Source organism: Mastigoproctus giganteus, chromosome 9 (assembly GCF_048544385.1).
Source record: "Mastigoproctus giganteus isolate SK-2022 chromosome 9, ASM4854438v1, whole genome shotgun sequence".
Taxonomy (NCBI): Eukaryota; Metazoa; Arthropoda; class Arachnida; order Uropygi; family Thelyphonidae; genus Mastigoproctus; species Mastigoproctus giganteus.
This window is the reverse complement of record NC_143583.1, coordinates 101,986,163-102,009,031: the sequence shown is the minus strand read 5'-3', so window position 1 is coordinate 102,009,031 and position 22,869 is coordinate 101,986,163. Positions and strand designations below refer to the sequence as shown.

Genomic DNA, 22,869 nt, shown 5'->3' with positions numbered 1-22,869 from the left:
TTCTTACTGGTTTTACTTTTGGAATAATTTTAGATACACTTATATTTTGCCATTAATTATTCATAACTACGAAAGATGCCAACATTATATGCAATTAAAATCAGCATGGGAAATCAAAAGGAATTTGAAAAAAAGTAACTTAAAATGGATAAATCCCAACACAACTTAAAAATACGCTGATGCTAACAAAATTTAAGCCCAGCATATTATACACAATGAACAAGTTTTGAGTATAAATAGCTACATTTCTAATTGTAATCCTTGATGCGGTTTTAAGAAAATAATATATACAGTATTGTATATACACAGGGCTGTCACAAAATGTTTTAAACGTACGTCGCTTAAATAAAACAGCTTACCGCAAATGGATTGCTGTCAGACATGATGAGGAGAAACTAGAATGTCACGAACTCGGTATTATTCTGAAATAAATAGATTAAAGATAAGCTCGAAGGTTATTAATATCTGCTAGTTTTTTCTACATTTAGGAGAATAAGTTCATATTCATAACGTTACTAGCTAAAGCGTATGACCTAAGAACCCAACGTTATATGGTACAATGTCTAATAGGAATCGTAAGATGACAAACGCTTGGGGGCGAGAGTGCAGCTAGAAGCATGTTTAAAAGTTCTTGCTGCAGTGTTTTAATTTTAATAGTTTATTTTTATAATTCGTGACTTTGAATAAAATGATAATGTGGGTGCAGTAAAGTTCATTTTTAATTTCTTAACAGCTGAAAGACTGACAGTTTAGATTCACGTGATCAAAGATGGGTGACTATGATGATGTTGGTTTGATATATGTTACCTGAAATCACCTTTCGAAGTTTGTTTCTTTCGTGTGATTATTTTATAATACGGTACTGTAAAGTTCATATTTGGAAGTGTGAATAATGTCTAGTAACGGAGTATATGCAAATGATCGGCCGCCTTCTTCGATTGAAGTCGAATTTGCTAGTGATCCAGCCGCTGGCGGATTTTTTGCTTCAGACTTCAGGAAGTATGATTAGATTTATATATATTTCTCTATGTTACACTTCTCCTTATTTGTATGCCCCTCCAAACATACATAAGCGAGCAGGTAGTCATAATTTACTTTTTAAGAAAATTAGTATCAGTTTTCATTTGTAAAAGGAAAATGGCTAAGAGGTGCGATTGGCACGGTCTGTCTTGGACACGGCATCCTAATAATGTCTAGTAACGGAGTATATGCAAATGATCGGCCGCCTTCTTCGATTGAATTTGGTCTTCGCATTTCGGTATTCCGCTGAGAGTGTGGCGAAACTACCATGCCTCCAGGTCCGCCACCGCGGGGGTAGGGATTCATTGGTTGGTTTGGCATAGTTGTTAAAGAGCATCGAGAGGGAGGAGGGTTATAATTTATAATTTTGCCTCTGCGTTGAGACCAAACAGGTTGAACCTAAAACCACTGTCAATGCATGCAGTCTTCTACTCAGTAACTGTATGGAATGGTAAATCTTCACGCTTGTAGATTCACATTTTCTATATATAGACCTTAAAACGGGACCACTTTGCTATTTTAGCTTTTGCTTCACCTGTAACTTTTCCAAATGGTATGTAGTGATGCAACTTAAATCAATCAATTTAGGAAGGATGTAGATTTGCTTGAGCATGTACAGAGAAGGGCAACAAGATTGGTGAGGGGAATGAAGGGATCCTCTTACCAAGAGAGGCTTAAGTTCTGCAAATTGCAGTGGCTGGAAACTAGCCACCTGCGTGGTGATCTGATTGAGGTGTATAAGGCCTTGAATGGGTTGAGCACGCTGAATTCTGATGGGATCCTTCCACTCGTTCATATTACGAACCTAAAGGGGCATAAATTCAAATTAAGAAAGGACATGTAGAATAGATGTGCAGAAATTTGCCTTTAGCCAGCGGTTGGTTAATTGCTGCAACAAACTTCCATCTGTCGTTGTGGAAGTTGATAGGTTGAATAAATTTAAGGAGGAACTGGACAGGCATTTGGAGGGAATGGTGTGATTTTTTTTTTTTTTTTTTTTTTTTTGGCTGATGCTGCATAAGCTCATACACTTTCTTTCTTGCATCACATGCTACTACTACTAATCTACTCAGCCAGTGAAACACACAGAGTTCTCAATTATAAAAATATACAAACACATTAAAATTTTTAGGCCATATCAAAACACTACCAACTTTAGCCGAGGTGGGTCCCATTTACTGATGACAGAATTATTGACTGCCAGGTATGCCTTGGCTATTTGTATTCCATAGAATTTCAAAGTGCAACGTAATCTCCTTACTCAAAAAACTGACTGCACAATTACCTCCAGGTTTTTTTCATCCTCCACTACCCTGAGTGTAACACCACCCAGTTGGTATGTTTCTCTGGGGTTACTACCTCGTATGCAGTACTTTTCATTTGTCAATGTTAAACTTCAGTTTCCACTTCTCAGCCCAACTTTTCCAGATCCTGTTGCAGCAGCATACTGTTATTAACAACACTGCCAACCTTTCCTTTGTATCATCTGCAAACTTTGACATTATGCTTGATATATCTTCATAACCCCAGGGGCTCACATCTGGTGATTATGGGCTTGGCGCACCCAGGCTCCCTAGCTGGACATCATCATTCTTCTCTTTCTTGATGATTCCTTTCTACTTCTCTCTCTATTTCAGGGTAACTCGGGGAATTTTTATGGCTGGTGCAGCATAAGCCTCAGGCTTCCTTGCACCATATGGCTAATAATAATAATAATAATAATAATCAGTATCATTGATAAATATACAAAACAACAATGGGCCCAACACTGAACCCTGAGGGATACCACTAATAACATTAGTCCACGTAGAGCAGTATCCATTGATTACCACTCTCTTCTCCCACTCGACATTTCCTTTTATCCATTGTAGCAACTTGCCCTTAATGCCATACTGCTCCAATTTGTACAGTAGTCTTCCATGTGCATTCCTGAAATCCAAGGCGCCTCCGTAGTCAGGTGGGCAGGAGCAGCAGTGCGTAGCACACGCTTCTTGATTAGACCGGGGTTCTAGCCTGTGACCACCAAATACAGATGATGCAGAAAGGTCAGGGAATGACCACCGCATATCCCCGGAGCAATATGGCCTTAGTTCCTAATGCTCCTAAAAAAAAAAAAAAGAAAACCAAACTAACCAACCAACCTGAAATTCAAGTATATGATATAAAAATTATTTTTTGCATCCTGTTCCTTTGTGACCATGTCAGTCAACAAGACTTCCCCTTAACAAACCCATGCTGTGTCTTCATTATTACTGCTATCTCGTCCAGATGATCCTGCAATGCTTCTTTAACCAGTGACTCCATTATTTTCCATGGAACAGAAGTCAAACTAACAGGTTTGTAATTACTCATGTCATCCTTTGATCCCCCTTTGTGAATTGGAGATAAATTTTCACATCTCCAGTCCGTGGGAACCTCCCCCGAGTCCAAGAATGCTCTCATAATTATGGCTAAGGGTTTGCTTACTTCCTTTGCCACCTCCTTTAATATAACTGAATAAATCCTATCTATCCCAGGTGCCTTTCTTATGTTTAACTTCAACAATTTCTTCTCCATTTTGCTCTAAGTTATTACATAATCATTTAACTCTCTGTTAGAGTTTGCACAAAGCTAGGAGTGATATACACATTTAAGATTAAAAATGTATATTTCTAAATGAATTTTTTAAAAATGTTCACTGATGCATTCTGTGTAAGCTATGCACCTTTTGCAATTATATTGTTTTTAATTCTTATATGAATGTTGTCTAAAAACAGCTACAATTAATTTTATTAATTACACGAATGTTCTGGCCAAAGCTTTTTGTGGTAGTATACTAATAATTCAGCCCTAATTCAGCCAATATATTTTATAAAATTTACTTCTAACAGCTTGGTTAATTGCAAAAACATAAAATGGTTAAAAACTGAAACTGTTTCCCCCTCCATTTGTAGGTGCATTGTTACATGGGGCAACTTCCAGAGTTTGCCCTAATATCGATTGCTCATTGATATCGGAGTTTTATTCTTGGAAGGAGTAGCTGGCCTGATGGAACTTGTCGACATGGGTCCGGAAATTTGCAGTTTATCTGTGGATAAAAAATAACCCTAATACATAAATGTATTATTAACCTAGGAAGCTGTAAAGCACAAAATATATGTATAGAACAGTAAGGAATAGGCATTATAATGAATTTTGAGTGGCCTCTTTTTTTTTTAAATGCAGCTATCTGTTAAAATCTTATATATATATTTATATATATATATATATTATAATAATAATTACAATACTCTCAGGTGTGTAGTCTCCACAAAAAAAAAAAAAAAAAAACAACAGCAACAGAATGGCCTTTGTAAATCATTTTCAAGTACTGTCCCAGTTGTCTATTTTCCCAACAATGGGGGGGGAAAAAATTTGGAAATTTAATGCATGTTTTACCCACACTAAGCAAGTGTGTTTACACAGTTCTTAGGGAAATTCAAAAAATCCCTTCAGTATGTAATAAATGGAAATATGCTTGAAAGGTACTAAAAAGTGGGGAAGCTGTGTTATGTCTATGTGTGTGTAAGTTTTACTGTTTTCAAGATTCATTGGATAATTTTTACCCCAGTGTGTGTGCACGCTCAGGTTAAGCTGAAGGCATATTCAAGACTGGCTTACAGCCAGCTCTGATCTCTAATACGGCAAAACTTCAGTAATTCAGACTAATAATGGAGGTAGTTACAGTTATAGACTGTAATGGTATGTAAATATTTTCAAGTTGTACATTAAAATAAGCAAAATTCATTAGAATGGAAGTGTGAAGAAAACAAAAAGGAACTTAAGAAAATTTTATATATGAAACAAAATTGCATATAAAATAGTTTAAATCAAACAGAATAATAATAATATCATTTTATTGTAAACAAAATGCCACAAATTTAAATAGCTTACATACCCTGGATGGCATGCAGGCCAGAGGGGTTAACAGTACAACCATAAACATATTTCAAAAACATTAGCTAAAATACTAAATTATGTTACGTTAAATTAAATACTAAAACTAAGATTAAATCGATAGTACTATACAAAGGACCAACATACAACAATGCACTTAACATATGCCTCATCTGAATATTCTGCAATTAAAAAAAAAATAATTCAAATCCCACTCTAAAATGAGGTTTGCATACCCAGAACCGTCTGACACTTCACATCATTACTAAAAAAAATAGGATCAATATTTAGTTTATTAATTAATTTAATCAATGGGCCAGAAAAATCCTGTCTGTGAACAGAAAATACTTCAGGCCTGGAATGACAACGAAGATCTTCACACCATTTTTCTCGACATGAAATCTGCTTTCGACTCAGTCCAAATAACACCCCTTCTTGCCTTACTTGAGAGATTCCACGGGATATCCGGAAATATGCTCGAGATCCTCAATAATTTGCTATCTAGGAGAATGCTTCACTTCAAAGGCGATGGCATTAAAGTCACTAAAAGCCTTGAAGTAGGGATCCCACAAGGTGGTTGTCTCACAGCCTTGTTATTTGCAGCAATATTTGTTCCACTAATGGATCAAATTCCAGCGTTCCTATCGTATGCTGATGATTTTGTTTGCTACTTGCCATGCAAACGCCATGTTGGTCATTCACAAGAAAGACAAACCGCCTCTGAATCTGTAAACAGCTACCTAAATACATTCTTATAAGTATGCTAAATTTTTTGGCCTGTCAGTCAATCCAGAGAAGTCAAACTGTCTCATCTTTACGCCAAGTCGGATCACTTCTACTGATACTGCATCTTCTCTACTTCCGGAATTGGCAGGAAATGTCCTGACTCCCACAGACAGTGTCAAATTCCTAGGAGTAATCCTTGATGCCAACCTCACCTATAAAAAACAAATCCAAGCTCAGTATTCCAAAGCCCTGAGAGCGTTCTGGGGAATGAAAATTGATCTGTGTAAAACGCAGAATGAGAAAATAATCAAGAAATACCTCACAACTTACTTCTGTAGTGTACTCTCCTATGCCGTAGAAGTTTGGTCGGCGGCACCACCCACCAGCCTCAGGAAACTATGGGGCCTCGAATTCTGGGTGCTGAAGTGGGCCAACTTGTGGTCGCACCAGATCTACACAACATCTAAATCTACTCTCTGCTGCAACCTGCAATATACACCCATAGTCCACAGAGCCCATGTGCTAAAAATAGTCATTCCTTCATCTGTGCTCAGCTAAGCAGGATCACATCAACATCTGGAACATGGTTGGTTGGTTGGTGTTTGCCAGGCAGACATCTCCGTAGTACCCCCTCCTTGTGCTCAAGGCTCCAGCGGTTACAGAATTTCAAGAGACACTTCCCGAATGTGACTCTGGATACTCAACTCGCTCAACATCGACATCGACCTGTGGACTATAGACAAGGCATATCAAGATGGCATCTTGTCCCATCTTGCTGTTTGTAAAGGACATTTATGTAAGTGCCGATCGTAGTAAGTTAACCGATGTCATTTCATGTTCTGCTCAACTTGTAGTCCTTTTTCGCTGTAATTACTACTTCATTTTTACATTTTGATTATCATCTTTGCTTTGATCTATTAATTATTATTTAGTTATTATTATTACCGTATTTCCCCATGTATAAGACACTCCCATGTATAAGACGCACCTTAATATTGGGGCCCGAAATTTGAAAAAAAATGTATTACATAAAGTTATTGAACTTAAGTTTTAGTCATCATAAAATTCATAACTGTCAACACTCCCATCCATTAGCTTGTCCTCATCTGTCTGATGACGAATCCCTGTCTTCATATATTGCCTTGTCCTCAGTTCCATCTATGGCATTTTAAATGCCACACTTCTTAAATGACTTGACAACGATCTCAATCTTGATATCCCAAGATCTTTTCACCCAGGTACAAACTTTTCTTATAGTTGGTTTTCTTCTCTCTTCCTGCTGGTGTCAAATTGTCCCCAGAAGACTTCATCCATTGGTTCCATTTGTCTCTCATGTCAGCTTTGAAGGATTTGTTAATGCTGACATCAAGTGGTTGGAGCTGGGATGTCAAGGTATGATGGCAAGTTTTGTTTTTTGCTCTGCAGCAATCTTCTTTGTATTTTTTGTTGTGTGCCCTGAACTGATCAACCATCAATAGGGCAGGTTTGCGTAAGAGCCCACCTGGTCTCTTGCTCCAAACTTTCTCAAACCAGATCTTCATCCCATCCTGATGCATCCAACCCTTGTCATGAACGTGGACAATCACTCCTCGAGGAATGTCTTCTTTTGTCATTGTTTTGCGTTTGAAAATCAGCATAGGAGGCAGCTTGATTCCGTCGGCACAATAAGCTAGAACAACTCTATAATGGCTCTTTTCATGTCCACTTGTCTTCCCAGTTACAGTTTTCACCCCCTTCTTATCAACAGTCCCCCTTCAATTTGGGACATCAAATTGAAGGGGACTGTCCATATTTGCATTTGCAATCTGTCCCAACTCAAACTGATGCGTCTTCCGACATTGAATGACAAAACGATGAAATTCAAGGACCTTCTGCTCATAGCTTTCAGGCATCTTTTGGGAAAGTCTGGTGCGTCTACGCATGCTTAGTCCATTCCGTTTCATGAACCTGAAGCACCAATTGTGTCCTCCTTTGAAATCAGTAACTTGTTTTTCATCAGCAGTTCTTGCCTCATGCTGAACCATCTTTGTGGACACAGGAATTCCAATTGCCCTTTGCTCCATATCTTCAATTCCCTCTCTAAATCAGGCGATTTTGCTGACTTGCCTCTCATGACCTTCTGCCGTGGCGTTTTCGGTAGGGTTTCTTCTTTCCGTAGCCAGTCTAGGATTGTTTTCTAAGTTGGAGGAGGACCAAACTTACGTTCAGCAGCACGATTTCTATTCACTTTTGCAAACTGGTTCACTTTTAACTTGAATTCAGCACTGTATGAAAATCTTTTCTGAGCCATTTCTGGGCAGAATGTGGTAAAACATAACCTAATATACCGGTAACAAGTGCGAAACAATGAGCACAAAGACAACAAGGGCGAAAAAAGCGGGGAATGCAAGTAAAAAAAAATCTACAACCACTGTATAAGACGCACCCAGTTTTTAGACCCCAAATTTTTCGAAAAAAGGTGCGTCTTATACGTGGGGAAATACGGTATTTTTATTTATTTATTTTTTTTTTTATAAATCAAATCACTTGTATAAACAACTAATTGTAAGATTCCTCTGGCTTTCTGTGTAAGGAATCACTATTGTATAAAATTTATGTTAATAAAGAATCTTATTATTATTATTATTATATAACAGCATAATAGCAGGACCAAGCCAGTTATTCTTGGGATGGGGGGATGTGCTACTCGGTATTCTCCAGAGAATTGATGCAAGCCAAATATTATTGAACAATTTAATAAACAAATTCAGGGACTAAACAATGATTAATTCTGAAACTGTTGAAAATTTCACATTGTTAAGCATTTGCACATTTGCAGAGCATGGTATAGAATAGGAACAACTTGTTTTAACATTTGCCCATTTTAACATATATTCCACTAATAGTATATTTTTGATATTGCAGCTTGCATATAATGACCAGATCCCAGAGGAATAGAAATTTAAAATAGTGAGGAGATAATGTACTTTCTAATTAACTCACAATTGGACACAGCTAAATTTTGTTTTAAAAACCATAATTTACGAATGGAGAGAACTTTTAAAAATTTTTAGATGAGAATGAAAAAGCCATTTATTTTCAATAATAAATCCAAGATTTTTGTGCACACTGACTTGGGGAATAACCATGTTGTCCAGTATATAGGGGAAGATGGGAAGGGATTGTGCTGTTTTGTAACTGAGATATGAACAGTTTTCTCTTCATTTAGTTGAAGGCCAAAATTAGAATGAGTTGAGTGAAATGAATTTTTATTATTTGTGGTTTCCACACAGTTACATGTAATAGATCAGATTTTAAGGTCACCAGCATATGCTCCAACAGTGTTTTAATAAACAAGAGTGGGGGATAATTGCTGGGGAAAGAGTGTTCCATCATGACGTACACCCATAGAAATAGAGCACACCACCACCTTTTGGAAATAGTAACTCTCTATTAATCAATAAAGTTTAGAAGATTCGTTTGAATGCTAAAAAAAAAAAGAACTGAAGTAGAGAGCAGAGCACAAAGGGATTCACTAAATCAAAAGCAGAAGCAAGATCTAAAAAAGACTAAATCTAATTGCCTATTTTGATAAAATGCTTCTATAACTCGAAGATTTATAACCATAGAGACTCATTTCTTCCATAGTGAATATGTTGGAAATGGCATGGAATAATCCGTTTTGTCAGTAGTGGAAGCAGTGTCCTTTGAAACAGTTTAAGAATAGAGGAACAGATAGGTGAATGATTTTTTAAACAATGGATTTTAATTAATGTTCTAATCAGTAACTGCAAATTTATTATTATTATTAGCTGTATGGTGCAAGGAAGCCTGAGGCTTATGCTGCACCAGCCAAAAAAATATTCCCAAGTTATCCTGAGAGAGAGAGAGCCAAAAGGAATCACCAAGAAAGAGAAGAATGATGATATCCAGCTTAGGACCCTGGGTGTGCAAAGCCCATACTCACCAGATGTGAGCCCCTGGGGTTTAATCATATACAGACTGTTCCTTCACTATTGTCGATTTAAGCGCACGTGCACACACGTATTCAGGCATGATACTATTTAATTTTTGGGTTTGCGTTTGTGGTGTAATTTTTATTTTGGGTGGGAGGCATAGCAGGTATTAAGGCCTAACAGACTGACTAGCAATTTGTGTACTAGCAGGTGTTGCCTGTTGCATATATTGCCTATTGATATATACGTGTGTGTGTGTGTGTGTGTGTGTGTGTGTGTGTGTGTATATATATATACATATATATATATATATATTTAATCCCAGGGGCTCACATCTGGTGAGTATGGGCTTGGCACACCCAGGGTCCTGAGCTGGATATCATCATTCTTCTCTTTCTTGGTGATTCCCAGCCAGGTGCGTAGCACATGCTTCTTGATTAGACCGAGGCGGGGTTTGAGCCCGTGGAAGTAGGTGGTTTGGGTAAATTCAAGGTAGAACTAGACAAGCTATTAGAGGGGATGGATAGGTGATATGGGAAGTGTTTTTTTTTTTTTTTTTTTGGTTAATATTGTTTAAGCTTGCTTGTTTTGCATAATTTAGACTATGAATACTAATACTAACTAAAAGCCAAATATCACACACATTTTCGCATTATGTATGTTAGAAATTAAATATCAACTTTATGGGGTGCTCACAGGATATGGCTGCCATTTATAAATCATTGATTACACCTAAGCTTACTATCTATTTTCATAACCCATTCTAAGTTGAAATAGAAAAAAATTAATTTTTAAAATAATACCAAGCACACCTCCCTTTCCTTGCACACTTTTGAAATACCTAATCTTGGTTATTAGAAATTTTTGCATTGGCAATATTTGATGCTGTGCTGGGCTGGTCGTATTCACCCAGCACTCTGTTGTGTATTGCTTTTGGTGCATAACTGTGGACTAAGGTGGAGTGTATACTCCACCTTAGTCCATAGTTTATATGTAGAAGCTTATGAACCATCCCTTACTATCAGAAGCAGCATCTCACATTAGTGTCTTTCATGATGGTATAGCAGTTTTGTCACTCATTTGAAGAGGTCTTTTTCGAATCCTGTTGGATAGAAGAGCAGTTCCTAAAAGACTTCTTCATTTGGGCTGTAGTTAATCAACCTTAGGTTGAGGGAATTGGATTCCCCATGGTTTTTGAGTCTGCACTTAGAAGAATACAAGATGCAAATCATCCCAGTAACCAGTGCCGGATAAGGTACGGGCTAGCAGGGCCCTTGCCCCTGGTGCCATTCTTTAAGTGACATCAAAACCAGAAGAACAATGAGGCCAAAAAAAAATAAAAAATAATAATAATAAATGGGCGCCAAAAATCTCTCTGCCCAGGGTACAGAAATATCTTGGTCTGGCCCTGCCGTTAACTATATTATGTCTGTACACTTGTACAGACTAAATATAATGGCTCACTATGGCCTAAGGTGTTGATATGAGCAGTAATCTTGCATTAAGATAAAAAAAATGAGATCATGGCCAAATCATCTGGGCTGGTCTATACTCTTCCATCCACAATTGGAAATGCTATATAACAATCATGCTGATGTTTTTAAGCCACTCAATGCAAGTCATCAACTATTATTAGCTATAAATATATCTTTCTGTAATATTACATACATACTAACTCCCTCCCCCACCAACTGAAGTTATAACTTACAACTCCAAAATTTAAAATATCATCTGAAAATATTTTTCAGTTCATACTGCTCAGTACATTGATTACACAAGAAGGAGTCAAGAATAGCAATTGCAGGAATAGTAGCCATCTTTCCTAATGGTATAATATCCCTAAAGCTGTTGATTGAATATAGCATATTTACTACAAAGCTAACAGCATAAATATGTAGCACCAAGTGTTACATAAATTCATTCATATGGTCCCACAAAAAATGCTAAAATGCTAAAAGTTCTTAATGAGAGAAAGACCCTCACTTTTGTTGGATCCATGGACATGCTGGTATCCTGGGAAATGAAATGGCAGGTGGCACAATGTCCTATTGCCTTTTGGTATGCTGTTTTGTTCAAAGACAAAACAGGACAATACATGTTCATCACCATTAATTTTCTCAGTGATGAAAACATATTTCAAAAAGATCTTTGAAAGTAGTAATATAATGTATGACTTAGCATATTTCATTGCTTGCTAAGAATTTAAGTGTTAGTTAATAAGTTAAGAAACATTGTTAATTTTAGGAATTGTCAATAAGAAAACATTGTCATCTTTAATTGTAGAAATTATCCTCATCCGAAAATATACATTGAAAGTTCATTGTTCTGAGTATGCCTGTAGTGAAATTTCTACTGTAAAAAGAAGGCTGTTATAATGAACGCTGTTTTAACATAAGTTTAATAATACTAGCCAACATGATTTTTACCTCCAAGAACTTAAATGCTGTTTTTAACCAATTTTTATCAGTAGATTTCGAAAATCGCCATGATAGTTTCATATCACATCACAGTTATTAAATATAGAGTGAGTTATGTTTGACATATTCTCAGGGTTGTAATGATTTGATGAGTTGAATGATTTGGTTTGAGACTTAAATTTGCCAAAAGAACAAGCTGAACTGTTAGGTTCTAGGTTACAGCAGTGGAATATACTTGCAGCAGGAACAAAGATTTCAGTGTTTCAAAAACATGAAAATTTTTGAAAAATTCTGCTATAGACAACAGTATGTGTTTTTGCAAAGACATTATTGGACTTCTGAAAGAACTAGGTGTTGTGGATAAGTCAGATGATTGCTGTTTATTCACAATTAAGTTTAAAAGCAGTTTTGCTTCATAATGGCAACGAATTTCCATCAGTTCCTGTGTTTCATTCAGTTGGACTTAAAGAAAGTCATGAAACATGTCTAAAGTTCTACATGCTATAAAATACCAGGATTATGATTGGAACATATGAAGTGATCTTAAGGTTACTGGCTTCTAGGGCGGTTTCACAAAATGTTTTTTGTGTTTGTGGGACAGCTTTGCAATAGATGATCATTATGTTGTGCAACACTGAGACAAGCATGACGAGTTCATATCAGGACAATGTAATGTAAAATATATTCCTTTAGTGCAATCAAACAAGGTTCTTCTTCCATTCCTGCACATTACACTTGGATTGAAAAATTTTGTGAAAGGACTAGATAAAGAAGGTAATGGATTTGCATACTTGAGAAGTGTTTCCTAATTTTAACATATGCCAAACTTAACTTAAGGAAGGAATTTTATTAGGACCCCAAATTTGGAAACTCCTGAAAGACAACATGTTTGAAACCCAGTTAAAGGCGGTTGAATTGGCAACTTAGTAATCATTTAAGGGGATAGTACATGATATTTTGGGTAATAGGAAAGAAGAAAACTATGAAATGTTGGTGTGTAATTTACTCGACTGCTACAAAAACATGGGCTGTCAAATGTTGTTGAAAATTCATTTTCTTCATTCCCATCTCAATTTTCCTCGAAAATTTGGGAGATGTGAGTGATGAACAAGAGGAGCGGTTTCATCAAGATATTTCCACCACAATGGAAAAGTGATACCAAGGTTGCTGGGATCCTGTAATGATAGGGGATTACTGCTGGTTCCTTGTGTGGGAGAGTAAGCAGGAATAAAAGAGAAAATCCCTTAGTAGCAAACATTTTTAAGGATAATTACAGGTATGCTGATTATGCATTATTGAAATACAACTATTTCGCTATGATCTATGATATTTTATCCGAAGTTTAAATGAGTTATAGAGAATGTATAATATTTTTTTTTACACTTGTATTACAAACTAAAATAAAGGGATATATACCTTTATTTTAACATTAAACGTTGGTAAATCTTTGGATTTAGACACGATAGAGACTTTTTATGATGATTTTCGGAATCAGCGTGTTTATTTCCTCCAGAATGACATATTTTCATTGCGGAGTATGACAAAAAATATTTTTTGTTGGCTTGTGTAATTAAATATAGGGAATTCTATGGTTATGGCAAGTGAAATACAGGTGGTGGACAAAATAATGAAAACATTTGAGTACCATGGCCCAATGACATATGCAAATTAGAGGTGTTCCGAACAAGTGATGGTTACTACTATGGTCAAATTGCCTTCCAGAAATTTCTTAGTTATCGGTATGAAGGGAGGCTGCACCATGAAGCTTGTATTATGAATGAGCATGACTTTGACCAGTCCATATATAACCATCTTTTGGACTTGAGGCATTAAATAAATCATGAGCAGGCATAGCTTGATCCAGGCTGCTCTTCTGCTGATAAACCTCAAACATCAACAACCACACGAGTCAATCTCATTGACTTTGAGTGGGGTATAATCATATGGATGTCTCTTATCATCAACATTGGTGAGGGGAATGAAGGGATCCTCTTACCAAGAGAGGCTTAAGTTCTGCAAATTGCAGTGGCTGGAGACTAGGTACCTGCGCGGTGATCTGATTGAGGTGTATAATGCCTTGAATGGGTTGAGCACGCTGAATTCTGATGGGATCCTTCCAGTTGTTCAGATTACTAACCTAAGGCGGCCTAAATTCAAATTAATAAAGGACAGATGTAGAATAGATGTGCGGAAATTTGTCTTTAGCCAGCGGGTGGTTAATTGCTGGAACAAACTTCCATCTGCCGTTGTTGAAGTTGATAGGTTGAATAAATTTAAGGAGGAACTGGACAGGCATTTGTCGGGAATGGTGTGATTTTTTTTTTTTTTTTTTTTTTGGCTGATGCTGCATAAGCTCATACACTTGCTTTCTTGCATCACATGCTACTACTACTACTACATTAGTGACAAGTGACCTACAAATTACACTACCCGACAAAATTTTTTTTTCGTCATACCTCTGGAACGAAAGTTGGTTATTCTGAATAAAATTAATGTCCTAATTATGAAAATATCGATCTTTTACTTCTGTCATATCTACATCAAAATATATACATTCTTGTTTTTGTACAATATCAGCATACATGGTTATAATTATTACACATAATATATGTTACTCGACATGTTTCCCACTCAATGATTTCTTTTTATACTCCAGATTGCTTTCCTGTTTAAGGAACCAACAGTAATCTCCCATCATGGCAGAGTCCAGCAACCTTGGTATCGTTTGTAAGTTTGTTGTACAAGTAATACAACAGATATGTGGAGCTCAATTTTTTTCTTGGTCACCGTTCTTGCAGCCGAAGTACAATGAACATGCAACTTTTGTGACATTGTATATTTTCTTCCTCGGAGTTTTTGGGGTTAAGTGTCCACAAACAGCAGAAGTTGTCTGGGTGATTGATGCAAGTTCTGTGCTTTGTCTTCTCCATTTTAACAATGCATTAACCTAGCATGCATTTAACAATGCATGAAGTCCTCGGAGTTTTTGGGGTTAAGTGTCCACAAACAGCAGAAGTTGTCTGGGTGATTGATGCAAGTTCTGTGCTTTGTCTTCTCCATTTTAACAATGCATTAACCTAAAAACAGTAAAAGCAATTGGTAAATTTGAAGGTGAATTCTTGTAGTTTAGTTTATTATATTATTATTAATAAAAAGTAACTTTTAGACCAATAAACAAAACCAACCAAAAGTTAATAAGTTTAAAAATTGTATTTCAAACAGTAATGATATCTCTATACAGAATCCAGTTATCGATCTATATCTTAAAACTGAGACATGATAAGAAATTTTTATGATTGATTTTAAATTCTATACATAAAACTTTACCAGAAACAACCATTGATTTGCTGGAGGTAAAAACCATGTTGGGCAGTGTTATTATTGGCACCTCTATAGCCAGGTAGGTAGGAGTGGCAGTGTGTAGCACATGCTTCTTGATTAGATCGGGGTTCGAGCCCGTGACCACCAAATACAGAGGATGCGGAAAGGCCAGGGAATGAGCACTGCATATCCCCAGAGCAATATGGCCTTAGTTGCTAATGCTCCTAAAAACCAAATATCAACAAATATAGTAGTAGTGGCATGTGATGCAAGAAAGCAAGTGTATGAGCTTATGCAGCATCAGCTAAAAAAAAAAAAAAAAAATCACACCATTCCCTGCAAATGCCTGTCCAGTTCCTCCTTAAATTTATTCAACCTATCAACTTCCACAACGACAGATGGAAGTTTGTTCCAGTAATTAACCACCCGCTGGCTAAAGGCAAATTTCCTCACATCTATTCTACATCTGTCTTTTCTTAATTTGAATTTATGCCCCCTTAGGTTTGTAATCTGAACAAGTGGAAGGATCCCATCAGAATTCAGCGTGCTCAACCCATTCAAGGCCTTATACACCTCAATCAGATCACCGCGCAGGTGCCTAGTCTCCAGCCACTGCAATTTGCAGAACTCAAGCCTCTCTTGGTAAGAGGATCCCTTCATTCCCCTCACCAATCTTGTTGCCCTTCTCTGTACATGCTCAAGTAAATCTACATCCTTCCTAAAATGAGGCCTCCATACCTCATTTTAGGAAGGGTAGTGTTATTAATGAATAAAGATTGTGGAACTTGTTAAAATCTCACAAGGAACTGTTTTGAAGGTGATGTTGACATGGGTAAAACGTGGATTGGCATCATCATTGAAATATAATTAGGTCAATAATTCACACTTGCATAGGGATGTCCACTTGTCATTTCAGATTGCAAAACATAACAGACAAACACTGGTGAACTGAATGCAAGTAGAATTCAGTGTGGTGTATGTTTGTCTCTATGATGTCAGAAGGAAGCATAAAATTGAATACCATGTCAGTTATGCATAAATCACTCATTATACTTGCCAATGCTTATCAGTAGTTCTATTTTTTTGGTAGTATCAGTTAAAGTTCCCTGAGGAGTGACTGAAAGTGATATAGTCTGAAAAGTTAACCCTCAATCTTTTTGTGATAACCTGTGTTATCACATTACATGCAGCAACATGTAAAGCATCTGTACCTTCTAGGGTGTCTACATTGAACGGTTCTAACAGTCCATAATGGTACGGTACTTGTTTATCTGTTATTGTCCCAATAGGCAGTCATCTTACTGATATGAGCTTTATGAACATCCTGAGTGATTATCTGCACCCTGAGTTGTATAAAGACCTGGCTGAAAACAAGAAAATGCTGCCCGCCCCCACCCAATCCAAACAGGGTAGGATCTAAGTATTCATACCTCAGATATGAAAAGGTTTGTGCTCATTTGCTGCCTCTGGGAGTTGGAGCTCGAATTTAGCCACTTTCAGGCTTACATGTTTAACATGGCCCTGCCTGTACCCTATAGCATTTCTTCCTCTGGGATAGGGAGTTTCCCAGGATGACAGTGCTACACCTCACATGGCTTACATTGTCAAACAATGGACTGAAGGCCCAAAGGACAAAGTTTCTGCTACTATCTAAGCTGTGTGAATTGGTGACTTTTTTTGTGATGAATGGTACCATATTCCTGTAGGTCAGTTCCTGTCATGAATTCCATGTCATGTTGTGTCAGGGCCATCCTGGAAGCATGCAGTAGTCTGGCATCATACTGACTAACTTTTTATAAGTGTCGTCCTTCCCACTTTTATATATAAATAAGATAGATAAAAAACAGAGCTATGATGCTCAATGAGTTCTACATTTGTACACTAATATATAGAGATAAAGCGAAATTTACCCCAATGCTTTTTTGTAGAATACTTCAACACAACGCACTCCTGAATTCAACGAACATAAAACTATTTTTTTAATGACTTCATTCCCTCAAAGACATATGAATGGTCTGACATATCTGCGATCAATAGCTAAGGTTCCCCCAACCCGACCACCAACGCACACCATTGAGTGCCAGAAGACATTATGTCTAATAATAAAATGACTGCAGCGTATGATAGTTAAAATAATTAAATTAGTTAAATAATTTGAAACAATTTTGAACAACTTCCTTCCTAAAGTGGACCGGGTTTTTCAACGTTATGTCTTGGTCACAGGATAGAAGTAATGCGAAGTAAATTAGTGGGACTTTTTAAAATTAGTGATTATTTAATATCTTGGTGTATACACGCAAATGATTACAAATCCAAGATGAGATATGGGCGACGTTTATTAATGGAATTTTCGTGTAATTTGATTTCCAGGGTTTCAGCGATTTGATAATTTAGTATAGTTCCGCTGTATACTAAGTATTTTGGACTCTTCAAATAAAAAGGTATGATTTTTGTTGACGGTATGAAAAGCTAATTCTGATGCACCTACCCTAGATGCACTTTTTGAGGCTAAATGTTGTTTCACCCTCACATCTATTGAGCCTTGATAAGATAATCACATTCCGTATGTGAAATGTATACATGTCGTTTATGTGTTGAAAATGATGAAAGTATTGATCGATTGCTTAGTTCAATATGTAATTTCTGCATGGGTTTAGACACAATTTTATATTCTGTATCTCTGAAAAGCCTGTTAAGTTGTTTGTTCTGTTGTTCAATGTAAGGAATGGAAATAAAGTATTTCTTGGTATTATTGCTATTGACTAGAGTTCTCACTTGTAACTTATTTTTAGCCTGCATTTTAATTTGGTCAATGATGAAAAGAGAATAGCCTCTATTTAAAAATCTATCAGTTAGTGTTTGGATTTCCGTGGTTAACGATAAATCTGATGTTGAATATGTACTTGTATGCATTCAGAAATTGGTTAAAAATAATAGATCGTTTGTAAGCAAACGGGTGGTAGCTGTTGTAGTGAAGGAACATGCCTGTGTTTGTCGGCTTCCAATAGATACTAAATTAGATACTATTAATGTGATGAGTGAGTGTAAAATTTGAGAAATTTAATGATTTTGTTTCAGAGTTCTCTGTTTTAAGTGTGAAATTCAGTCTAGGGTGGATGTTATTGAATGAATGTAAGATATCCTGAATAGCATTAGTGTCAGTAATACAGAGAACATTGTCCAAGCATCTCCCATAATATCTTACCTGGGTAAAAAAAGAGGTTGTGGAAAGGTAAATTTCTGATAAGCGACTGCTAAGGTTTAAGCCCATAGGTAACCCAAAAATTTGTTTATACACTTTATCACAAAACATAATAAAATTAGCATCAATTAGGAATTTAATAAAATGAAAAATTTCTTTAATGGGAAGTTTGGTATGGTTGATAGGTATAGCGTTATTATTTAACCTATCCCACACCACATCTAATTGTGTATAGAGATGTGACATCCAGGGAGAAAATGTTATTATTGTTGTGTAATTTACAATCCTTCAAACTACTGAATAGAGAATCATAGTTCTTTATGCCAAATTTAGTAGACTGTATAAAGGGTTTGATGATATTATGTAGGTAGGTAGCTAGAGATGTGAAGGCAGAATTGCTGTAAGAAATGGTCGGGCGAATGAGACATCCCATTATATAAAGTTTTACATGACAGAAAAGATATATAAATAAGAAACTTTTCACTATAATGATTGCTTTAAACTACATCAATAATATAATTTTTCCCATGCATGCTTTTGCAAATATGTTTCTCTTATTTAATTTTAATCATTATTGATGTCATTTTGGCATGTGCTGTTGTATTTTCATTCTTCAGTGTTATGGAAAGAAGTTTATGTAATTGCATAAATAGCAGATAGTTGAAGTATTACAGAACTTTACTTACTTCACCCCCCCCAACAGTATATTAGTGGAAAATGATGCAAGCAAGCAAACAAGCTTATAAAGTATCAGCCAAAAAAAAAAAAAAAAAACCCTTCCCACACACCTGTCCATCCCCTCCAATAATTAGCATAATTCTTCCTTGAATTTATTCAAAATTTTGTTCAGTTTTCTCTTCTCTTGAGAAACATAGTTTGGTTAAAAGAAACTGATCTGGCAATTTTTCCTTGCTTGTTCTTTGTATGGCCACAGTGTGTAATGTTGCTTTCACATGTTTGCCAATCTGGAATTGTTTTTCTATATGGAATGTTCTTTTCACAGAAAACACAAGACAGTGCTGCTATCCATAGTGAAATATTTTCTGTGATTTGTGTTATATGATTTAGCAGCAGATTTCATAGGCATCTTGAATGAAAGCTCTAGCTGCCTATTCATAACTTTTTTTATAACAAAACTGAACTGTTATATTACACATTCAAAGAATATACTTTTATCTAATGTCATTGATCAGAATTAAAGCAATACATCACTGACATGTTATGTTGTGAAGTTTTCAATGATTGAAATTGTGGTTACAAATTTAATGTCTGAAAAACTGGTTAAATTAACTAATTTTGCAGTTTTGCTAGTAATATTCATGTTGTGTGTTTTTATAAAACATTGATTGAAACAGCCACAATTTGCATATGCAATTACATATAATATTATGTCCAGTTATTATAATGGATGCAGATTAGAAATGGGCATACAACAGCTTTCCTGAACTTCTTACATTCTTCAGTATTTGTGTACTTCTTAACTAATAATTTTGATATAATGAGAATCCATTTTATTAAGTATTTTTACTTATTTTTTTACAGCTTATAATTGGCTATCATTGTATATTAATTATTTAGTATATCTGTCTTCACATAATTTGAGTTATTTTGAATTTTAACAGACATGAAGATTTAAAGAATATGTTGGATAGCAATAAAGATGGATTGAAGTTGGAAGCAATGAAACGGATAATTGGTGTAAGTGTTTTTTATATATAAATATATAAAACTGTGATATGCAGTTTATAAATATATAAAACTGTGATATAGGGGTGTTTCATAAAATGTGGGTCTGTTATCTCAATATGCAGGTCCTGATTGATTCATGACTTGTAAACACTGAACAAGTTTTCATAAACACATCTTATTTGGAATGGTTATGAAGCTGCAGATGTTTGAATTTTAAAAAGTAGCAATGAAGTTTTCAGAGTAAAAAATAATAAATAATAAGCCAACTCATACCTAGTAAAATGAGTATTCATACTACATCGGCATTTGCCACTATTTATTTTTTATTATTTTTAAATTGGAGACTTTACCATTAAATTCCATAGTCATATTTAGAGACATTTGCATACGTGTAAAGCATGTTTTCACTGTATGTCTGTCTCTCTGCATCTTAAAACTCTGCTGAACAATTTTTATGAACAATTCAACTCTACTATGAACAATTTTTCATGCAATTTTATATTTAATTCATTTTGAAAGATTTCTTGAACCACCTCCCAATTTTCATTAAAATTTAAAAAGTAGCAATGAAGTTTTCAGAGTAAAAAATAATAAATAATAAGCCAACTCATACCTAGTAAAATGAGTACCATAAAATGAAAACCATTCCAAGTTTCATTAAATTTATCCATTTCTGATTGAAGAATGCAATTAGCATGATTTTATTATGTGGTTTCTGGAAACAAACCTTTTTTATTTATTATTTTGGTCTTAATAAGCTTTTTGATCACCATTCTGCACTATCAGCTATTTGAACAAAATCTTTCTAAGCATATAGTTGTCTGAGTTTTCCTTATTACACACACTTTGTTCTACTTTTTTTTTCTTCAAGTCTGGATAACTTTGACCTCATCAATTTCTTATTCACATTTAACTCACTTGCTAGTCAATCATTGACAAATGCAAAATACTGCATATGGGTAGCATATGTAGTACTTTGCATTGAATGTACCAAGTGTGCAGTACTACACTCAGGGTACTGGAGAATGAAAAAAAGCCCTGGGAGTAATTGTGCAGTCATATATGAAGTTTTCTGAGCAGTGCAGACTGGCTGCCAGAGCAGCTCATTGGGTCTTGTCAATGATATACAGGAATTTTGTTGGCAGGCATAAAGAGTTGATTATCCCTTTGTATAAGGCAATGGTCAGGCCCCATGTTGAATACTGCATACAGGTCTGGAGGCTTCATTTTAGGAAGGATGTCTCGCTGCTGGAATGTGTACAGAGGACAACAAGATTGGCAAGAGAAACAAAGGGTTGCTCTTATCAAGAAAAGCTTAAATTCTACAAATTGCAGCATCTGAAGACTAGACACTTGCAAGTTGATTTTATTGAGGCGTATAAGGCCTTGAATGGTTTGAGCAAGCTTAATGCTGATGGGATTCTTCCTCTTGCTCAGATTATGCACCTGAGGGGGTATAAATTCAAATTGAGGAAGGACAGTTGTAGAATAGATTGCTGGAACAAACTTCCATTGACCATTGTGGAAGTTGATGAATAAATTCAAGGAAGAACTGGACAAACTTTTGGAGCGAATGGATGGGTGAAATGGTGAAACTTGTTTTTTTTTTTTTTTTGGCTGATGCTGTATACGTTTGCTTTCCTAATGTGGTCGCAGGATATGAAACGAGTCACTTGATAGTAAATTGTGCATATTGTTTACCAATTCAGAACTGTAGGTTGTTTTCAGTCTTCCACTTTGAGGTTCATCTGCTGTAGATGAACCTCCTTAAAATGCTTAAAACATTAATTTGTGCTCAGGACAGAGCCTCATCCTCATAAGCTGTTTATAGAATTTTGTTTTTTTTTCAGTGGGACTTTTCCCAAGCTGTACTTTCTGCTCTTTGGTTTCTGATGGTGATTTTAGATATGGTGCACAAAGAATGTCCATACAACAAAAAAGCAACTTAAGACTAACTGGCTTTGGGTTGGCATGACTGCCAGTAAATTGCTAGTAAATTTTGCATATTGTTCACCAATCCAGAACTGTAGGTTGTTTACACTTCTGAGCTTCTCTAGAAGTGTGACCGTTTTGAAACAGTCCAACGTGTTTGGACTGTTTTTAAAGAGAGAGCGGGAATTATAGAAGCCAATTCAGAAGAACAGTGCCCATGGAAGTATCTGTAGAAAAGGCATGCAGCAGAAAAAGTACGTCTATGAGACAGCGAGTGGAGAGACTCAGTTAGAGAGGAGTCATTAATTAACCTAACTGCCCTCTTCTGATGGAATCTAGAAGCCTGAAAGAGGTTTTGGGGGTACCGCCCCAGATGTGGGAACAATATTCCATGGTAGGGTGGATTTGTGATTTGTACAGAGTGAACAGCTGTTTGGAAGAAAAATAACCCCAAGAGCGAAAGAGAAAACCAAGTTTTTTAGATGCAGAGGAAGGAATATTTGTAATGTGCTTGAGAGGAATATTTGTAATGTGCCAAGAGAGATTAAAAGTCAGGGTAATCCCCAAAAGAGATGTATCATTTTGCCTAGAAATCGGAGTGTCACCAAAGATAAGCATAGGAGCAGAAGAATCCTTTTTGCGAGATATAAGACAAGACTGAGTTTTAGGACTGAAATCAACTAAGTTGTCTTTGCCCCACTGGAGAATTACC

The 22,869-nt window shown here is 36.0% G+C and overlaps 2 protein-coding genes across 7 annotated transcripts in view; one reads left to right on the top strand and one right to left on the bottom strand.

The window, feature by feature from the left end:
• The window catches only part of LOC150080597 (secretory carrier-associated membrane protein 1-like), a 200,133-nt gene extending 199,559 nt beyond the window's left edge, over positions 1-574 (bottom strand). For all 4 annotated transcript variants that reach the window (XR_016547416.1, XM_090381746.1, XM_090381748.1 and 1 more), the window contains exon 1: positions 360-574. Coding sequence is in view for 3 of the 4 variants with exons in the window: in XM_090381746.1 (XP_090237872.1) it covers positions 360-383 (24 nt within the window). In the remaining variant the exon portion in view is untranslated. The remainder of the gene's footprint in view (positions 1-359) is intronic.
• A 209-nt stretch (positions 575-783) lies between these two features.
• Positions 784-22,869, top strand: part of rb (adaptor related protein complex 3 subunit ruby) — a 445,832-nt gene continuing 423,746 nt past the window's right edge. For all 3 annotated transcript variants that reach the window (XM_090381955.1, XM_090381954.1, XM_090381953.1), the window contains exons 1-2: positions 784-999; positions 20,159-20,234. In XM_090381955.1, the coding sequence (XP_090238081.1) occupies positions 893-999; positions 20,159-20,234 (183 nt within the window). In that variant the 5' untranslated portion in view covers positions 784-892. The remainder of the gene's footprint in view (positions 1,000-20,158; positions 20,235-22,869) is intronic.